This window comes from Nycticebus coucang, chromosome 4 (genome assembly GCF_027406575.1).
Source record: "Nycticebus coucang isolate mNycCou1 chromosome 4, mNycCou1.pri, whole genome shotgun sequence".
Lineage (NCBI taxonomy): Eukaryota > Metazoa > Chordata > Mammalia > Primates > Lorisidae > Nycticebus > Nycticebus coucang.
In genome coordinates this window covers 24,868,864-24,884,329 of record NC_069783.1, presented here as the reverse complement: position 1 = coordinate 24,884,329, position 15,466 = coordinate 24,868,864, and the positions used below count along the sequence as shown (strand labels likewise).

At 52.6% G+C, this 15,466-nt stretch overlaps 1 protein-coding gene and 1 long non-coding RNA gene across 2 annotated transcripts in view; one reads left to right on the top strand and one right to left on the bottom strand.

Annotated features, from left to right (window-relative positions):
- KCNK3 (potassium two pore domain channel subfamily K member 3) overlaps positions 1–3,341 on the bottom strand; it is a 38,381-nt gene extending 35,040 nt beyond the window's left edge. The window contains exon 1 of the mRNA XM_053588348.1: positions 2,894–3,341. Coding sequence (XP_053444323.1) covers positions 2,894–3,176 — 283 coding nt within the window. The 5' untranslated portion in view covers positions 3,177–3,341. The remainder of the gene's footprint in view (positions 1–2,893) is intronic.
- On the top strand, positions 2,989–14,461 carry LOC128583788 (uncharacterized). The gene is made up of 3 exons (XR_008379546.1): positions 2,989–3,122; positions 10,125–10,549; positions 13,253–14,461. It is a non-coding gene; the product is annotated as an uncharacterized LOC128583788 (long non-coding RNA).
- Positions 14,462–15,466: the final 1,005 nt, after the last annotated feature.

Sequence of the window (15,466 nt, the reverse complement as noted above, 5' to 3'; positions counted from 1 at the left end):
CCCTGGCAACTTCACATACTTGTGAAGACTGAGAATCAAGACATGAGATGAAAGTGCATTGTGATCACTGAAATACCAAATGAATGGGAGATTCTGTCATTATTCCATCCCACTGAGACTCTTGGTGTCTCAGGAGACCCATTCATGTTCCCCAAAGGATCAGGTGGCCAGAGGCTCCTGAACTTGGGTTTTGAGTTAGGATCAATCTAACATCTGTCAAACAAAGGGCTCCTTCCAACCAACGGATCACAGGGTGGTTGCTCTAAGACAGGTTTTTCTCAGAGCAGAGCCCCTGTGGATAGCTTCCAGCTAGGTGGCATAGCTTGAGTAGAAGGTGACAAAAAGGCAGGGATGGCTGAGTGGGAAGGGACTGAGAAGTGCCAGTCCGAGCCCCCACAGAACTGGGGTAGTGGTCTGATGCTGTTTTTCCTCTTGCCCAGCACTTCATAAATAAATAATCACCAGAACCGCACTCTCCCTGCCTCTCCTTCAGCTTTTAGTGTCTCTCTTGGTGAGAACTTCAAGCACTTTGGGAAACAGCAGGGATGGAGGGAAGGACAATGCTAGTTCATTTCTGCACACCTTAAACCCATCAATAGCATCCTCCATGTGCTCACAGCCTCTGGGTACTGTGTTGGCAACCACAGAGCCTTGCCCACACGGAGGTTAAGGATAACATGGTTAAAGAGATAAAACACTTCCCCCCAAAGTAAATAGCCATTCAAAGAACCTACACAATGTTAGCCAGGTCATCCTTAGGGCAAGAAATGCAGTTGCCCAGAGCAATAGCTTGGGAAGTTTTGAGGAGGAGGTGGGATTTGGACTGGCCTTAGAAGGCTAGCTTGGACAGATAAATAGAAGATAGAGAAAAAGGCATGCCAGACAGGCACACCTAAGGTGCTCTCAGGGGACAGTTTGACTGCCATCAAAAGTGATCATCTAAGTAAGAAGTGAGAAATGAAGTCAGACATAGATGCTGCAGCCAGGCATGAATATTCTTCAAGTTTGGGATGAGACGCATGGACCAGATTCTGTGGGCCAGGGGGAGTCACTAGGGGCTTCTGAGAAGAAAATTGGTAGGCTGAGGGCTGTGCTTTGGGAGAGTCTTTCTGGCAGCACTGTCCAAGAGAGTGTGCCTTGTTGGGGGAATAAGGTTGGAGGCAAGGAGGTCAGTTGGGAAGTTTCTGTGGACCTGGAGACCATGGGACTGAGAAGGGCAAGGACCACTTAAGCAAGGGCTCCATGTGTGGGAAGCAGAGGGCCTGTCTAAGGATGTTCAGTTTGATTCTCCAGATAGCTGAATAGCTACTGAAACCCCGGCAGGTGGCAGGAGGGTGTGAGAGGGGAGGAGACCCTAGACCAAACCTGGTCTGGTCCTTCTTAGGTAAGAAGGCTCCTCTTTGGGCAGTCCTGGGGGCTGACCATCCTACCCTAAACTCATTGGGTCAGCAGGACTCAAAGGTGCCCCTAGCTGGGCCACATCCAGTCCCAGGGACCTTTTCTCCCTCTTCCAAGGCAGGAATCCAGAAATGACATAACATAGCTCCCTGTGGTCCCCAGAGAGGAGCAGATTCTTGGAACTGTGTCCTGCAATGGATGGACTCCAGTCCGGCCTTTTACGTGTACCCCTTGACTCCCGTTGACTCCCAGGAAAACACTGCCATCTTGTTACAGGGTACGCTCTGTGGCAAGGAGTCCCTAGGAGCTCAGGCAAGGCAAGGAGGGTGTCAAGGAGAGAAGGAATGGAAAAGATGGAGGAAACGGCTCCCAGAGGCATTCCAATGGGGTTTGGGAGAAGGTGGGTTTTCAAGTCTCAGAATCCAATCAAGTGAGAGCTGGCAGGAGCCTGTAAGATTATTCCAGCCAACTCTTCTGGTCTAGGGGTGAGCCTGAGACCCAGGTAGGGGAAGGGACTTGACCAAGGTCATACAGCGGGTTAGTGATAAGAGCTGGGCTGGAATCCTAGGCTGTTGGGAACAGGTAAGGGGTTTACTCCTATCTGGACACTTTTGAAGGTCCTGACTGGAGGTTCGTTTTCTGGGCGTCCATTTGTGGTGTATGTGTGTCCGTGTGTGCCTTGTATGTGCCTGTGTATACCTGTGTGTGTGGGCCTGTTCCTATGTTGTCAGTCTGGCTGGGTGCGTGGCCTTCTACATGGTGATCTGCTCTGGCTTAGTAAAGAGAACTGGGGCCGTCCCTGAGGTGACTCTTTTGCTGGGACAGTGGAGAAGGCTGACAGGGCTGGCTCTGGCTTCCAGCACCAGCTCTGCTTCCCTAAGAAAATTACAGGCATTGGCTGGTGGTGACCAATCTCCTGGAGCCGGACACACAGACAGGCACACAAACACACATATACACATCCCAAGCAGCACTCATACACGCAGTTATGAGTGTTTTAGGCATCCAGAGTGGCCCAGAGTGCCGCTAAGTGCCGCCTACCGGCATCCACCCGCCTCCCGGGAGCCCAGCAGGTGTAGACACGCGGGGGTGTGGAAGCCCATCCGCAGGACACCGAGGAGCCGCGCTCTCCCGCAGCTCACACTCAGCACCGGGCTCCAGGGCCTGGCCCGGCCACACCCCTCCTCCCTGAGCCTCCGCCAGCCGGTCGTTCCTGCCCCTCTCACACACTTCAGAGTTCCCTGGGGGCCTCCGTAGCCTGGCAGGGCCAAGTTAGGGCTGGCCCAGCGGGCCGAGCGTCAGGTCCGCAGCCAGGAACCGACGTCTCCCGAGTTCCGTCCCCGCGGAGCAGATGCGCCAGCCTGAGCTCAGGTTTTGGGGGGCGCGGGGCTGGGTGCCCAGCCCCTCTCTGGGAGACACCCCCCACCGCCCAGCCCCAGCCAGCTCCGGTCAACCCCGGGAGCCGGCGCCCAACCCCCCACCGGCGAGTAGTTACCGATGGTGGTGATGACGGTGATGGCGAAGTAGAAGGAGCCGGCGAAGCGCCACTGCACGCCGGCCTTGTGCGGCTTGAGGCGCAGCACAACGCGCTCGAGCTCCTCGTAGCCGCCCTGGCTGAGGTTGTAGCGCGCCCGCAGCTCCTGCTGCCGCAGCTCCAGCCGCTGCCGCTCGATCATCTCGGGCTCCGACTCCAGCGCGTCGAAGACCGCGGCGCCCACCAGCAGGTAGGTGAAGGTGCACACGATGAGCGCCAGCGTGCGCACGTTCTGCCGCTTCATCGTCCCTCCCGGGCCGCCGCCGGTCCTCCGGCGCCCCCGGCCCGCGCCCCGGCCCCGGCCGCCGCTGCTGCTGCCCCGGAGGCGGCCTGGGGCATGGCTGCGCTCGCCGCTCTCCGCGCCGGGCACCCGCTCTGCGCCCGGGGCCCCGCCGCCGCCGCCGAGCGCGGAGCTGTCCCTTCAGCACCACCCACCGCCCTCCTCCGCCCGGCCCCGCTCCCGCCCCCCGCCCCTCGCCCGCGGGCCGCCTCCTCCCGCCAGCCCTCCCGCCCAGCCAAATAAGGACTGGGGAGACGCGCCGAGGGAGGGAGGGGGGCTGGCGGAGGGCAGGGGAGAGGCAGGAGCGGGAGAGCCCCGCAGGACGGGGTGGGGGGAGAGGGAGAGAGGGGAGGGAGGGAGGAGAGGAAGGGAGGGAGAGAGAGAGAGGAGAGGAGAGCGTGGCGGCAGGGAGGGAGGGAGGGAGTGAAGGAGGGAGAGAGCCCCAGAGACAGGGAAAACTAGACAGCGAAACGCGGATAACTACAGAGAAAGGGAGAGAGGGGCAGGGCAAGACGGAAGGAAGAGGGTATGTGACAGAGAAGGAGCTGAGATCAGAGTATACTCCCAGACACAGAAGAAGAGGAGGCAGGCAGAAAAATGCAGAGCAGAAGATGCAAACAGAAAGAGTAGCAGACTGAGGCAGAGACCTGGGTGGCTGGAGATAGACTAATGACAGAAAAGGAAAAGCAAGGAAAGGGAAGGAACAGGCGGAGGGAGTCCCCACTCACAGCCCCACCCTCCTCCCAAATCACAGCACATTCCAAGGGACCTTGCACCTTGCCGTCCTGCCCTTATATGGATGAGGAAACTGAGGCCCAGAGAGGTGAAGTGACAGGTAATGGCATGCAGGGAGTTCAGGACAGCTCTGGGACTCAGCCAGCTTCCCTTCCTCTCAGGTCACACTCCTTCCCCCGGGCCAGGCTCTGTCTATCTTAGAAACAGGCAGGGAGCAGCTATGGATCTGGGCACACATGAGCCAACACCCAAGGGAGAGCTCTGCTCTCGCCAAATGTGTCTCTCCCCAGGTCATCCTGGTTCCTGGAACTGGCTGAGAAGTACGGGCTGGGAAGCCTCCCGCTCTACTCCCCTGGGATTTTCAGGCTGTCCTGACACCCCTGGCTCCTGTCCTGCACCAGTGTGCCAGACTGGGCTGCCAGAGATAGAATTTGCCACCACCTTTGATGTCCCAGCAAAACTGGGATCTAGATGAAACGGGACAGGCGGGGTCCAGCTCAGGAGCCTCATTGACAGACTGAAGGAACTGGGACAGGAGCCTCCCTGTGCCTTAGTTGCTTCATTTGTCAACATCGTGACCATGGTGGGAAGGAAGGAAGAGCAGTAGGACCTCAGGGCGTCACTGTTTCCTTATCTCTTCAATGAGGTGCCATAGCAGATGACCCCACAGGCCTTGCACAGTTCCAAACAACTCCAGACTTGGATGGGCTGAGCAAGCAGAACGATTGGAATGCAAAGCCCAGTGCCAAGCAGGGTCAAAAAGCCCTTCACAAGACCCTGGCATGGGCCATGCAGAGATGTCGAAGAGGCACCAAAGCTTCTGACTGAAGGCAGGCTCAGGAGGTAGCCAGCCAGAAGCAGGAGCACCATCTGCTCACATCCTGGGCTTACGTGTCCCTGCCAGACACTATACTCCTCCAATGGCACTGCAGAAGGGCCATGAACCTATTCATTCCTTTAAGCATTCATTCAGATATTTGTTAAACATCTGCTGTGTGTTAGGCCAGACATGTTACATTCATTATTTCTAGTCCTTACCACAATCCTGAAAGACAAGTATAGTTATGACCATTTTACAGAGAAGAAAACTAAGGCTAAAGGCAATAAAGGGAATCACTGAAGGTCACTCCACTGGGAAGAGGCTTCAGTCTGTCTGTCTTCTAAGCCCATGATCCTCTCCATGACTCCTTGAGCCTCAATTTTTTTTCATTTGTAAAATGGAATAGATAATTATGTTAGTTAGCTCTATCCACCTTTTAAGCGGTTTGTTTTAAGGGATCAAAGGAGACCGTATGTGTGCAAATTAGATAATATGAGGCTCTTGAATGATTTTTGCTCCCCTAGGATTCACGTCTCTGGACTAGAACCTGATGGGAGGGGTCCAAATTCATAGCACCTTGTTCCCCCTCCTCCCAAAGGAAGACCTTTGATTCTTTGTAGACTCAAACTTTCTGGTCCTGCCCTCTGGCCACAAACTCAGCCTATTGGAGGCTTTATCCCTTGGCATCTTCTGGCTGTCTGGAGGGAAATCTCTGCCTTCCTTAGCTTCCCAGAGGTGAAAGAACAAGTTAGGTTTTGTGCACTTCTGATGTATTTGCCCCAGGCCACAGTTAGCCCAGAAGCCAACTCTCCCAAAGCCTGTCTAGTTAAGCAAGTGCCTTGCTAGACCTGGTTTTCAAAGTGAAAAGCCTGTGGGCCCAGGGTCTGCTTACTTCTGACTGTTGGGCCAGACTGCTATGCAGATGAAAGGTGATCTTATGAGTGAAAGAGCTTTGGAAAAGGGAAAAATCTCTCTTTAGGGGCAGGGCATGTATTATTAATTATGATGAAGCTTGTTCTCACAGCACTTCAGAACTGGAGGACCTTTAGCTAACACCTAGCCCAACCTTCTCATGTTACAGATGAGAAAACTAGGGGCCTAGAGAGTAGGAAGGGGGTTGCTAAAGGTCACACGGTGAGTGAGGGGGGATTAGAACTCGTGTCCCATGTTTGGGACTTCCTTGTTACACCCAATGTGTATGGGATCTGGGCACCTGTCAGTGGGGAGTGCACAAGACATCCGCTTCAGCCCTGAACCCCTGAGAGCAGCCTGGGTGTCCTCCTTCCTGCCTCTCCTCCCGCTTTCTCTTATGGAGGAGGCCCTGGGGTGGCAGGGTCATGCTGGTGCTAGTCTAGGTTTCTGAGTAGCCTCTGGGACTTCTAGGCCGGAGTCCTATCCTCTGACTTGGGTGGGATCATGCCAAAGACATAGCAGCCTACCGGTTTCCTTCCATCTGGACTCCTTGGACCTGTCTACACCTGATGTCAACATGTCTACACCTGATGTCAACATGTCTCTGTCATGTGTTTGCTGTGACACTCAGTGACTGTCACCTCTCTCTGGGCCTCTGTTTGTACACCCCAGAAATGTCTCTTCGTTTTTAACATCCCATGATCTTCCTGGTCTGATTTGCTCCTGTTCCCCCAGTTCGCCTAGAATCAATCAAAAAGAGGGACTTACGGTTGCTTTAAAATTCTACTTTGTGGCTTGGCACCTGTAGCTCAAGCTGCTGAGGCACCAGCCACATACATCAGAGCCAGTGGGTTCGAATCCAGCCTGGGCCTGCCAAACAACTATGACAACTACAACCAAAAAATAGCCAGGCCATGGTACTCTACCCAGGGTGAGCTTGAAGCTCTGTCTCAAAAAAAAAGATTCTACTTTGTGAGGAAAGGGACACCATTTTACACAATTGTTTTCTAGCTTTATCTTCTATTCCATTCCTAAGTTCTAAACACTTTCAAGTACTTTCTTTCTTTTTTCTTTTCTTGAGACAGAGCCTTAAGCTGTCGCCGTGGGTGGAGGGATAGAGTGCTGTGGCATCACAGCTCACAGCAACCTCCAACCCCTGGGCTCAAGGGATTCTCCTGCCTTGGCCTCCCAAGTAGTGGGACTACAGGTGCCCGCCACATCACCCGGCTATTTTTTTGGTTGCAGCCTTCGTTGTTGTTTGGTGGGCCCGGACTGGATTCGAACCTGCCAGGTCAGGTGTATGTGGCTGGTGCCTTAGTGACTTGAGCCACTGGCGCTGAGCCACTTTCAAGTACTTTCATGCTCATGTGGGTCCTGTAAGCTGGGATGCCTGTCCTTCCTTGCCACTTCCATTTCCTTTTGAACTCTTTTTTTTTTTTTTTTTTTTTTTTTTTAATTTGGCCGGGGCTGGGTTTGAACCCGCCACCTCCGGCATATGGGACCGGCGCCCATACCCGCTGAGCCACAGGCGCCGCCCTCCTGTTGAACTCTTATCAAGTTTTCAAGACCCAGCTCAAAGGCCACTACCTCCATGAAGCATTCCCCAGTTGCCTCCAATCAGAACCATTGGTTTCTTTGTTTCCACTGCACTCAGTCTAAGTCAGGAGTCCTCAAACTGTGGCCTGTGGGCCACATGAGGTGGTGTGATTGTATTTGTTCCCGTTTTGTTTTTTTACTTCAAAATAAGATATGGTCAGTGTGCAATTTGTTCATAGTTGGTTTTTTTTTAAAACTATAGTCCGGCCCTCCAATGGTCTGAGGGACAGTGAACTGGCCCCCTGTTTAAAACGTTTGAGGATGCCTGAAAGTTTCAATTCAGCAAGAATTCCTCTGGCCTAGCATATTAGATGGCTCTTTAATATTTGTCTTCCTCACTGGCTCATCTTCTCCGGGGTGGAGACCCTTCTTACCTGTGTTACTCTTCCCACAGGGCATTGCACATTACAGCTGCCTCGCATGTTTCCTTAGGCACTCAATACACAAGTGAAAGCCTTAAAGAATCCTGTACTTGAGTTAGAGACCAGTAGTGTCAGCAGAAGAGGGGCACAGATGACTGAATCTGCAGGCAGAAAAACCCTTGCAATCTGCTTCAGTGACTGTCTGCTGACAGACACTTCTAAAGCTGGAGCAAGCCCTGTCTGCTTTATGGGAAGAGGATAAAGACAGATGTGAGTGTCCAAAGGCCCAAGGAAGCATGTCGTACAGTGCAGAGCGTGTTGTACTGCGAGTCCAGGAAGCCTGGAGTTTCGTCTCAGCGCTGTCACCATTTCGAACTAGCTGTGGGGACTTGGGAGACTCACACAGCCTCTCTGTGCCTCAGTTTCCTATTCCACAAGAGCAAAGTGTTGACTATATCAAAAGGTCCCTTCCTACTCTGACATTCTGAGATGTTAAGGGGAACCCTATCCTTTTGCCCAGCAATACGCATTCCCTAATGACCAAGAATGTGGTCCGAGGAATGAGGAGTCCAGAGGCCTCTCTGTACATTGCTTTCCAACCTCTCTTTATTGGAAGTTTAGCTGGAGGATGGGGCAGGATCAGTGAAGTGGGGTGTGAAAGAGCTGAGCCTAAGTCAGACAGGCTGAAGTTCAAATCCCAACTCCATGGGCCACTTGCTGGACCAGAGCCTCACATGAAATCCTGGTCCATTATGTCTAAAGCTCCTGGAGGGGAGGGGTAGGATCTTACTCATCTCTGCACCTCATAGCCCTCGGCGTAGTATCTGGGACAGACAAGGTGTCCTATAAATACCCCTCTAGTCAGTCTAGTCAGCCTGGAGGGCTTAGGCAGGTTGGTGGGGCCCAGGGCCCATGGGCTCCTATAGGAAGGAATGCCCAGGGCTATCTTAGCATCAAGGGGCAGGCCTGAGAAGGGGGAAAGGGACCCAGGAACTGCAGCAGGAAGACAGAGAGGAAGTTGTTGCCCAGAGCAGTGTTCAGGGACCCCAGCTGCAGACTGAAGGCTGATCAGATTTAGGGTGCTCTGGATACGAGTGGTGTTTCTTGGTATATCTTCAGGGAACGAGTCAGGGATTAGTCTGGCTTTACAGAGCATAACTGGTCCCAGTGCAGCCAGCTTGTGTTTGTCAAGAGACACTATTTGTTTAACATCTCAAGCCCAAATCAAACACAAAAGGCAACTGTTAACAGAGAGCAGCTCTGGGAGCTGCTGGGGAGAGTGCACCAGGCTGGGAGGCTGGACACCTGGCCCTGTTCTTAGCACTGCCCAGTTGTTTTAGCTGTGTGACCAGCGGAAAGGGCTTCTTCTCTGGGCTGTGCAGCTCCCACTAGCCAATGGGGGCTTATACTCAATGATCTGTGAGTCCACCCCTAGCACTGGGCTGAACTTGGATCTCCTAGTAGTGAGAGTGAGGAGAAACTGCTCTTCATAGAGTGGGACAGGATCAGGCTTGCTCTGGCTCACAGCAGGTGTCAGCATGGAGCCCTGGTGCTCACTGCATACCCTTTGTCTGCCACCTTCGAAGGACCCCTTCCCCAGAGAGGGCTCCCTGAGTGGCCTCCACCTGTCTAGCCCGAACACTGTCCCATGATGAGCACCCGTGAATGTGTGCATTTAAGGATCATCAGGGAATTGTTACTGGGATTTATTCCCAGAAGTGGTCACAGTGCTTGTCACTAACCACTTCCAGGTGTCCTCAGCATGGCTGTCTTCGTTTTCATCCTCCCCAGACAGTGCCTGAGATTATTGCCAACTCTGTCCTCATCAATACTGGTGCTGTTCACTTTTCTGATTAGCCATTTGCGTACCTTTGAGCTTCCCTCTGTCTCCCTTCCTTTCCTCTTCAATACCTCTCCCTCCCCCACCCGTGGGGCAGGAGTGCTGGACAGACCCTCGCTAGGGTTTCAGGAGGGCCAACGATGAGAGAGTGAAACCGAGGAGACCAGCCTTTGTTCCCCGGCTGGGCATGAGTATGCGTGCCTTTGTGCACACATGTGGTGCATGCATGTGTGTGTGTGCAGGAGGCTGTGAGCCTGAGGGTTTTAGCCTTAATCTGATCTCCTCTTCTCCCCTTCTTTTTTCTCCCCACCCTTCCTATTTTCCCCTCCATGCGCACTCCTGTCTGTCTTTGGCCAAGGATCACAGAATAATTAAAGCTGGAGAAAACCTCAGACCCATGAGGAAACTTAAGCCTGGTGAAAGGAGTGAGCCCCTCCAGGCCTCGTGACTATCCCATAGCTACAAGATAAGTTCCCTCAACGTGCCCCCTTCCCACTGCTTGAATTAAGTCCCTAGAGCCTGTCCTCTGCGGAGATTCTGGAACGGCTGTGGCTTGTATTTCCTGACAAACATGTTACTGTTAAAGAAAAAAGTGAACCTAGCGCCCTAGTCAACAGCCTCACAAATCTTGAAATCCTTCTCTGCAGGTTTATGACTTCTGAGAAGCAAGCAGGGCAGAGGCAGCCTGTTCTCAGCACCAAACACAATGATCATAAGAGCACTTGCAGTGATTAATCAGCGGTGAGTATTGAGTGGTGGCGGTGAGCACGAGCGGCAGTGTGTGTGCCTGTGTGTCTGTCTGTCTTGGAGCAGGGGAGAGGGCGAGAGAGATGACTGTGCTCCCAGTGAGCAGGTTGCGGGTGTCCCCCACCCTGGGGTGGAATTGGACAGTGACCATGGGGCTCCTCATGTAGCGTCATGTCCTGGCCAGGGCTGCAGTTGTTTCTGCCCAGGGAAGAATCCTGACTCCTGTGGCTCCAGCTGCTGGACCATGCTGAGAGGAAGGAGCTGACAAACAGAAGCAGGTTCCAGGCCTGTCAACCAGATTAACGAGGGGCCTCGCCAGCATGATGTACGTACATGGCTCAACTGAGAGAATGTGGGATGTTCAGCCTGAAGTAAAGATGGAGGGGACATGTGCGCCGTCTCCTGAGGGGGGATTAGTTTTGTCCTATGTAGCCTAGGAGGGGCCAGTGATCTGTGGGGATGATGTGACAGGGAAAGAGCTTTCAGCTCAACATAAGGTGGAACATTCTCCATGCCCCCAAAGAAGGAATGAGCTTCCCAGGATGGTAATGAACTCTTGGTCCTTGGAGGTGTACAGACACTACCTGATTGATCCCTAGGATCAAGGCTATTTGGAAGTCTCCTAGGACACATAGTAGGCCTGCAAGAAATGCCTTTGGACTTGAGTGTTGAATTTACTGAGTTTGGGGCTGGGCTAGATACCCGTTGTGTTTTAGGTGGGATCGTTTATGAAGCAGTTTGTCTAAGCCACATTCTTTGTTCCTTCAGTGAAGTGCTGTGATTCTCTGGCCCCAGGGACAGCATCTGGAGTTCTTGTTGAGCCTCTACAGAACTGCTTTCCCCTAGCTCCCCAAAGCCCACCTGTGCACACCCTACTACCTGCTACCTGCAGAGGTCCAAAACGCACAGGTTGGAGTAAGGCCCTGGAGGCCCTGGGACTCCGGCAAGGGAAATGGGCCTCAGGAAGGCTAATTACTGGGAGCTGAATCTATTAAGCAGATAGCTCTTTCTCAGCAAAGCAATTACATCTAATCAGCCCCCTGCAGCAGTCCAAAGGGACCGTCCTTTGAACCACATCTATGTGTGAGTAAGAGCATCTGAGCAGTCTGAGGTCCAGGCCAGGGGAGGCTGGTCTGGGGGCAGGGGCTGTTCAGAAAATGGTCCCCCCCCTTGCCCCTTCCCTGGGCTGCCCAGATCTCAGGCTACAGTTTGTCTGCGGGACTATGGAAACAGCACTTAAGGGGGGCTGTAAGACCTGAATCGAGACTTGACTGTAGCACAAAGCAGCTGAATTCCATTAAGGAGAATGCTTCGCTGATCTGAGCCTCAGTTTCCCTGTCTGTCAAGCAAATAGGATGAATTAGAGAGGATCTATTTCAACTGAAAACTGCTCTAAGCAGCCCAGCTGGATTGGATTCTAGTCCAGGTGAAAGTGAGCTGACCAGCTGCAGAAAAATCCATTTGAAATCCCCAAATATAAAAATACATATTACAGGATTTACTATGCTTTTAAAATGGACTGAAATAACATTTTTTTTTTTTGAGATAGAGTCTCACTTTGTCACCCTCAGTAGAGTCCTGTAGTGTCACATCTCACAGCAACCTCAAACTCTTGGGGTTAGCGATTCTCTTGCCTCAGCCTCCTGAGTAGCTGGGAGTATAGGCGCCCACCACAATATAGCCTGCCTGACTATATTTTAGGTCTCACTCTGGCTCAGGCTGGTCTTGAACTCATGAGCTCAGGCGATCCACCCTCTTCGGCCTCCCAGAGTGCTGGCATTACAGATGTGAGCCACCACACCCAGCCTTGAAATAACATTTTTGAAAAACATGGGTGTGCTTATGATATTCTTTCTTTGTCCTCTAGAAGTTTTATAAAATGTGTGCCCCCCACCGCTACAGATAAATACCCCTGATTTTGTGAACCATGATTTAGTGCCTTTAGAGTCCCAGATTCATCCAGGAGGTGGGTCATGTTAGAATGTTAACAAACCAGAAGTGGGGGGGGGGGGCTGGAAGATGAGGGAATAATGAGCAAGATGCAAAGAGATGCCGCGTGGGCTGTGGTGGCGTCTGTCTTATCCATACTGCTTCACACGGGATTCTCCTTTTCCGGAGAAGAACTCCCTAAAAGGCTTTTGGACACTGTCAGAAAGCCAAGACAAGTTTTTAAACAATAGTTCCAGGACTCTGGGCTAGTATCAAACAACTGGAGCAAACAAACTCACTAGAAGGCAAGAGACCTCTGCAGTGAGCCACTGCGAGACCTTGGTTAAGCCATGGCCCTTCTCTCGGCTGCAGTTGCCTCCTCCCCAGCACACTTAGCCCACTTCACGTGGGGCTTGGGAGACTCCAAGCGAGGTGACGGATGTGAAACTAAGATAGCTGAGAATGTTACTAACAGCTGGGTCCAGGTCCCCCTCCTCAACTTGACCCTTCTCTTTGCTCTGATTCTCACTGCAGCTGGGGAGCAGCATGGTGGGGCAGATAGTAGGGGCTACCTGACTTCCAGCTTTTCCTGCCCTTGGTGATCTCAGACTCCCAGTGTCCATAGAATTAGACCAAAGCTTTTGTCTGTTCCCAAAGAGAAACCCTGGCATGGATTGGCAACCAGTGGCCTTGCTTCAGAGACTGGGGTTGAGCAGAGCTGCTTTGCCTGGTTTGGGCTCAGTGGAGCCAGGAAGGAGGGAGCAGGAGATGGGGCTGGAGCACTAAGGCAGACTGCCCTGCTCCCGCATACCCAGCACTAGTCATTTGCTGAGAGAGGCTATAAGGAAGAAGCCACTTTATCTCCATCTCATTTGGGGAGTGATGGACAGAAGGCTGGACCAGAAAGTGGTTGGAAGGCCTGGAAGGCAATCCCAAACAACCTGCCATTTGGAGGCAGTGCGGGGGACACAACAGGTTTTGGGGCAGGGGCGTCACATAAAGTGATCGTGGCCTGTGCTGTTGCCCAGCCCACCTCTCCAGCCATTTTTCCTACTGCTCCCTTAGGCCTCTCAGTACCTGCCTTCTGTGTTCTCTGCAGTTCCCCAAAATGTGCCAGGCGCTTTCTTGCCTTTGTGTCAGAAGTACACATTAAACCAGGTACGTATTTTAGTATATCTAGTGCTCTCAGCAGCTCTAGGAATGACATCATTCCCATCTTACAGATGAGAAAACTGAGACTCACAGCAAGGCAACTTGCCTAACCTCTTATAGTTACATAGACAATAGATCTAAGATTTAAACTCAGCTTAGTATAACTCTACAGTCTGTGCTTTTCCTCTTCTGCCACTTCCTCACTAGAAGTTGGTGGAGGGCAAAGCTCAGCAGCCATAGGGGTATAAAACAGAAGGTGGTATCAATGCTGGGCCAGGTGAATCGTTAGAGCTTTGAAAAATACCAGTTGCATGAATGGATGAGTAGCTCAGAGAGGAAGGCTGTCGGAAGGGCCAGGCTCCAGCATCAGAGTTTACCCAAGGAGGCAGATGCTCAGGAAGCAGGAGTTGAGGGGGAGGCCCCCTGACTCCAGCTTGCTAAGAGATTGGGAGAGAGGACTGTCAGTGAACACGCTGGTGTCCCATGCAAGGTGGAAGTGAGGGAGGCAGAGCTGTACACGGCCCAGCCCCAGCACACTGCCCAGGCACCCAGCCTAGGCAGGGAATCAGAAGGACTTCTATGTCTGTGCACAAGGTAAAGAATGCCTTGGTGGCTTTAAGCTGGATAGCTGGGAGAAGAGTAGTGTCTTTGGGGCGCCCTGTGATCTGAAGGAGAAGGGACCATCCAACTGCATGGTCGCAGGTTGGTTCTGGCACTAGGTCACATGAAGGGGGAAGGCATGGGGGCTATCAGGCTCTGAGCCTTGCAGATCTCAGATGTATCCAGAGATGGTGCAGAGCAGTGAACCATGGAAACCACAGCATGTCAGGGAGATGGGGATCAGCTGGAAAGCAGCGCTCTGGAAGGGCACACTGCTGATGGAAAATGTGATGTTGTTAAGGAACAATGTGGGCCAAAGGAATGAGCTGTAACTTGCTGGATCCAAAGGACAATCGGCTGCCAGAAGTTCAGGGGTGTCTGATGATTGCCTGACACTGTCCTGGGGGAGGGACTGAGCCCAGCCCAGAGGCCAGAAGGCTCCATGGCCCTTTCTGTACCCTAATACCATGCCACGCTAACCTTCTGGTCTATTAATAAATGCTTGACGAATTGAGCCACAGCAGGCTTCCTCCCCAACCCTGTCTTATGTCTCCAGAGTAGATCTAAGGAGGCAGCCTGCAGCTGAGGAAGGAGCACTGGTTCTGGAGTCACACACCTGCTCCTGCCTTCCCAGCTGCACATAACCCTGGCCCTTCCCACCTCAGGTGATCAGGAAGATTAAGGAGGTAAGGGAGGAGCAGTCCTCACATTAGCACTGGCGATGGTGCTACAACCCTCAGCTCCTTCCTTTCTTGCTAAAGGCAGGGGATGCCCCACCCCTCCTCCCCCCACCATAGCCCAGTAAGGAAGCCAGCCTGAGCCCAGGGAAAAGGAGCTGTCTGGGTCTGGCCTGTTGGAGGTGGTGCTATAGAAGGACTGAGCTGACAAAAGGCGGGCAAGAGTCTTAGCAGGGACCCAGAAGTCTAGAATCTTGAAATGAATGCCAAAAGGAACACTTGTAGGTAGAGGAGGTCTTCTGATCTAAACTCCCACTGAACAGGTGAGGACATAGAGGCCCAGAGATGGGAGGACAGAGAGCTGACTTGGTGATGGCATTTAGACTTGGTTGAGCTCAAACCCCATTACCAAGTTTCCTCATAAGCAAAATCTCTGCCCAGCAAAGAGAAGATAGAATTCTAGGCAATGGCAGTGGCACAAGATTGGAACAGAACTTGGGAATCTATAAAAACTGGAACCTGGGCCAGGCCTGGTGGCTCACGCCTGTAATCCTAGCACTCTGGGAGGCCAACGTGGGTGGATTGCCTGAGCTCACAAGTTCGAGACCAGCCTGAGCCAGAGTGAGACCCCACCTCTAAAAATCTCCCGGTGTTGTGGTGGATGCCTGTAGTCCCAGCTACTTGGGAAGCTGAGGCAAGAGAATTGCTTGAGCCCAAGAGTTTGAGGTTGCTGTGAGCTGTGACACCATGGCACTCTACCAAGGGTGACAAACAAACAAACAAAAACTGGACCCTGTTTTTTCGTTGTATTCAAAATTTCTGAGTACATAATACCCCTCCCACCCCCCTTGGGGGTTCCAGCTCACCTCTTACTACCCAGTGCA